The sequence below is a fragment of the Prosopis cineraria genome, unplaced genomic scaffold (assembly GCF_029017545.1).
Source record: "Prosopis cineraria cultivar Desert tree isolate PC_DT_omini unplaced genomic scaffold, ASM2901754v1 PC2171, whole genome shotgun sequence".
Lineage (NCBI taxonomy): Eukaryota > Viridiplantae > Streptophyta > Magnoliopsida > Fabales > Fabaceae > Prosopis > Prosopis cineraria.
In genome coordinates, this window is record NW_026557496.1 from 1 (window position 1) to 5,509 (window position 5,509).

At 37.0% G+C, this 5,509-nt stretch overlaps 1 protein-coding gene across 1 annotated transcript; it reads left to right on the forward strand.

Moving 5' to 3' along the window:
- Positions 1-4,169: 4,169 nt before the first annotated feature.
- Positions 4,170-5,013, forward strand: LOC129301517 (glycine-rich protein DOT1-like). Its single transcript, XM_054940075.1, is given in 3 exon segments — positions 4,170-4,531; positions 4,534-4,704; positions 4,707-5,013. Coding segments are annotated over 3 exon segments (777 nt in total). The 5' UTR covers positions 4,170-4,188; the 3' UTR covers positions 4,970-5,013.
- The last annotated feature ends 496 nt before the right edge of the window (positions 5,014-5,509 follow it).

The following is a 5,509-nucleotide window of genomic DNA, read 5'->3' on the forward strand; positions in this document are numbered from 1 at the left end:
CTAAGGTAGCATGTTCCTCCCATAGTTCTTTAAGCTTTGCAAAATAATTTAAAACTGAAAAAGAACCTTGATTGAGAGAGCTAATGGAACGATGTAGATGAAATAAATGCTCTCCATTGATGGCATTGAAGTGTTCCTTAAGTTAGCCCACTAAATGCGTGATCTCATAAAATGAGATAGATGTTGTGATGTCTTTGGAGATTGAGTTAGGAGCCAAGATAAAATGATTGCATTGTACTAATCCCATTGAGGTTGAAGAGAGACTGGTTTGAGCACTCCGAACACAAGAACCATCAATGATACCTAATTTGTTCTTGGCCATTAGTGTTATTCACGTGGCATGACTCTAGATAGCATAATTTTCGCTTTTGGTAGGAGGAGTACAATGAGAATGTGATTTGGATATCTAATGGATGGATGAAGAGAGGATGTACAACATCCAATGATAAAGCTAGGGCAATCTTGTCCAGTGATGAGTTTGAGGTCGTATTGCTTGCATTGCCATCACCATCGTCGGCTCTATTTAAATGAAAGATAAAACGGATGAATGTTGGATGGAAAGGTCAAGAGATCTTCTTTTTGATGCATGAGGGTTTCTTGTGGCAAGATTGAAAAGGAAAGAAGCAGGAAGAGTTGAAAGTAGCTTGGGTTGTTAGTGACATACTAAACACACCATTTGAATGAAATTGAACCAGAGGAAGATAGTAGGCTCTTGATACCATGTTGAACAAATGGACTAACTGAATAATACTTATTATTATTATTAATTCATTAAAATAATAACTAAATACAGACAGACGAGAAGATATATAGCCCCCAGAAGTATCACACATGACACAAGAATGTAAAACTAGACTAAACACAATACAAGAAAACCTTAGACTAATTATGTATCCCACGGCCCAATATTTTCTTCAAGGATAAAAAAAATTAATACTATAAATTATAGTTCCAACAATATCGAAAATTCTAAAATTATTTTTAATACAATATCTTCTTTAACTTTCTAAAAAATTATAGTGAAGAATAAAAAAAAATTAAAGTAAAAGGTTAAATGAGAAGATATATCACAAATCAATTTAAGATCAAAGACACTTTTGAAGATATAATTTAAGGATTAATTTGTTATTTAACTCGAAACATTTTCTTTTAAAAGAAATGACATAAATTTTTATACAAAATAATTAAGACTCACCTCAAAAAATTCACAAATAAAAATATTTAATATCGGGGAGCAACAAAAATAGTTAAAATATTTAATAAATCATTACAAATTTAGCAATATGATTTTGTCGTTTTGATGATTGGACGTATTTTCCTCTGACCCGAGTAAAGGAGGCCTGTTTTTTGCATACGAGGAAGGCATTGATTTCTTGATAACATAAATATATACAATATCCCCAGTGGAATATTAAGATAAAGATTTTTTTTTTCGTCCGTCTCATTTTGGAAATGGAATACTGGATGAAGATACAATACCCCCAGTGAAATATTCAGTATAAAATGAAAATATTTAAACATATGTGCGGGCATGTAAATCAAGCCATTTAAACTAAGATTAATGAATTTTAGATGCAACTATTTGTTTTGATCAATTTTGAATATTGTGAAACTCAGTTGGGGGTATTCCAATGACTTGAACACATGGTGCTTAAGTGATCATAATCCCTCCACTAGCCTGTTGGTTAAGAATACCGGATTGAATTGAATTATAGCCTAACCGATTGGGTTAAAACACAGAGATGAGAGGATAATTCAAGGGCCACTTGGAGAGAGGGGGTGGGTCCCCAGGTTTGGCCGGTGCCTAATTGCCAATTTGAGGAGGAGCTTTCATGCATATACCATTGGAATCTACTTCCCTCCTCGCATTGCCCTTTCCGTCACTACCTACTGCCTTGTTTTGTAAATAAATAATAAATAAAACTATACCTTGCTCTTCATCCCCACCCTCTTCTTCGTTCTTTTTATGTCAATTTTTGTATAATACAAGCACGCACACACACACACATATATATAGGATGATAAAATACTTGATGTCTTCACTTATTTATGTAACCATCACGGACATATATAACATTTTAATTATAAAATATAAAAAAGAATGTCACTAAGAGCCATGTGTTCATAAGATTTTAAAGCAAAATTTTATTTTTAAATGCTAAAAATAAAAAAAAAGTTTATAGTGGGATAAAGCTAAATTATTTTTTGAACGGCAACTAGATTCATTCATGATTATTACATTGAATGCTAATATCCACTAAGATGTTTAAGCTTACGCATTCACACACACCTGAAAGAATGACATAAAAAAAGTTCGTGATTTTAAAATTAATAGAAAACTACGAAAAATTTAAAGCGCGTCCATTTATATACGATCCTTCACTAGTTGTTCCTTACAGTTATTATTACAAGGTACATGACAAGTTTGATTTTAAGATTGGTCTGGCAATATCACAGAGAATAGGTATTTGATAATTTGTGGAACTGATGTGATCAGTACTCCTTCCAAAATATCTAAGGATAACAGAGACATACAAAAGAAAGTCGTCATGTGATGCGTGTTCTTGCATGGTCGGCCCATCATCATGTAATTCCTTCAAGAATCAATTTGAATCCTATATATCATTCGAGCACATAAAACTCCTTTTAATCTGATGTTATAAACTTATAATATATCTGGACATGAGAGTTATACATACATACATACATATTTCCTTTGGAGCCAGAAGTCTACTGATTATAAGCACCAGTTAACTTACTTAATTAGTCATAATAAAATTTTTCTTTGGACGCATAGTGAAGAAATTCACAATCAATTAGGCAAAATGGATGGGGTTTATATATATATATATATATATATGCGCATGGGCATAGGATCGAACCAAAGAAAAGTATGAAAAAGATCCTGTATATAGGATCAGAGGAGTAATGGTTAACATATAGAGCCAGATCACTGTGACAATAAGACTAAATGCTCAGAGCATGCCATCACAATACGGTGCGCAACAACTGAATCATCAGCTTTTGAAGATGAAAGGAGTGCAAATCTATAACTGATATGCGTGTGCGTGTATACAAGTGTACATGTGGTGCACTATATATTACAAGTTGAAGCTAAAAATCAGCACTCTATGATTGGTGCAATTCCATCGTTGGTAGGATACGGAAAATTATAATTATATTTACCACTAAAAGTACATTAGAATTTTGTCACATAATCAAGCTGATGATCGATCAAAATATTAATCATATACAACGAGCAATATATTATATATACTATATCATATATGCCGGCTAATAGAATAATCTGAAACGGATAGCACATTCATCAGTTTTCTTTTTTCTTTCTCGGCTCACCATTAAGTTCTATATATAGCACTCCTTTTGTTTGTATTATTGTCATCTATATTTTAATCCTCCAACTACGTTCACTCGTTTCAAACAATTTGGCTTTCTCATTGCCACTTAATTATCAGGCTCATTCACACGATCTATAACAAATATCTGTCCCTAATTTCGACATAGCAAGATAATCATACAAGTGAAGAAAGATCAAGAAGGAAAAAACTTGAGAGATTTACATGCATCAAACCTAAAGTGGCCGTAAAGGATATATAGAGCAGAAATCAAGAGAGGCTAAGTGTTGAACGGCCTCAATTGCTTTATCTGAGAGAGAGCAAATATATGAAGCACTCTTCCATAAGCATGACGAGAAATAAGTGATCACAGCAAAAGATCACTACCTACCTGTAGTGCGTCGGTGTGCGCTGTAGATGCACGTACTTGTAGTGGGGAAGATGTTTTTAGGCCTGTAATAGAGAATAGGTATGTGTGTGCACATGTGTATGCGTGTGTGGAAAAAAATATTTCAGGGGAGAGAGGAGAAATGTTATTCTCTTTATTTTATATTATTTATTAAATTTAACTTTATTAGATATATAATTTTTTCACTTCAATTTAAGTCCACAAAAGACTATCAAATATTTAACAGAAAACTATAAACTTGAAGTCTGAAGTCGCGACCTAATTATTTGCATCTGGCTCAGTGCGAATGAGAATATTGTTTTTATTTTCCCATGTCCCATTGGACCGTCCTTAGGAACCCTCTAAAATGATCGGGTCCGGTTCCCTATATAAACCCACCACTTCTTTGCTAAGACCATGGTTGTGGGAATTCAGCATTTTCCCATGGCAACTTCTAAGCTTATCAGTGTTGCTTTCTTTATGTTATTGGGTTTAGGCATTTGTGTTGCTGCCAGATCACTCCTTGATCTGGAGGGGGGTCTATACTTTGGTGCTGATGTTGCGCATCATGACAGTGTGGTAGTCGGAGGTTATGGGGGCGTTGGAGGTTCTGGTGGAGGGGGAGGATATGGAGGCGCTGGAGTGCATGGTCGTGGTGGCTATGGAGGAGGAGCTGGAGGAGGTGAAGGTGGTGGTGCAGGATATGGACCTGGAGGAGGAAGTGGAGGTGGAAGAGGTGCCGGTAAAGGAGGCGGTGAAGGCTATGGAGGAGGGGGAGCTCACGGGGGAGGTATGGAGGAGGCGGTGGCGGTGGCAGTGGTGGAGGTGGAGGCGGTGGTGGTGCTGGTGGTGGTTATGGAGGCGGGGAAGGACGTGGAGCTGGTGGGGGATACGGAGGAGAGCATGGAGGAGGATATGGAGGTGGGGGAGGAAGTGGAGGTGGCGGAGGAGGTGGTGGAGCTGTGGAGCTCATGGAGGTGGGTATGGCAGTGGAGGAGGAGCAGGTAGAGGATATGGCGGAGGAGCTGCTGGTGGCGGTGGAGGCGGATCTGGAGGAGGCGGTGGCGGCGGCTATGGTGGTGGAGGCGCTCACGAGGCGGATATGGAGCAGGTGGTGGTAGTGGCGAAGGAGGTGGCCACGGTGGATATCATCCCTGAGGTTGGATTACAGGCTTACAGCAACTCCTCTTACTCACATAATAAGAGAAGTCACGTTGTACTATGAAAATTTACAATAAAAAAAAGGGTATGAGGATGCATATAAAGTAATGAGTTTTGTTGTGCATGCTTTGTTTTCGTGTAACATGCATGTCAAAAAAGGCCGTCCAAATATTAACTGATGGCTACGCACATTACTAGCTTCAGTATTATGCTCTGGAACAAAGACAAATGACAGAATAATGGAATTTCACTTCTGGGGACGCATTGGACAAATGTTGAACATTGGCGTCAGAATAAATGGATAAGAGGAATTGTTATATTTATATATATGTTATCACTTTTCAGACAAAATCATGAGACGTGCGGCATACCGGGAAATTCTTTTTGAGTGTATGGAATATATTAATTGATATGATTGAATTTAAAGTGGAAACCTACTCTTAATAGTCTCATCTAAAGCATAGAGGCGAAAATCTGTAGATAAAAATAAAAAGCTTGTGTATGTGAAATGAGTACTACTGACTAATATTGTATGGTATCAAAGATTAGTGCATTGCTCCTAACCCCTAACTCCATTCTGAGGCCTGACAAATCGCAGAGAGGT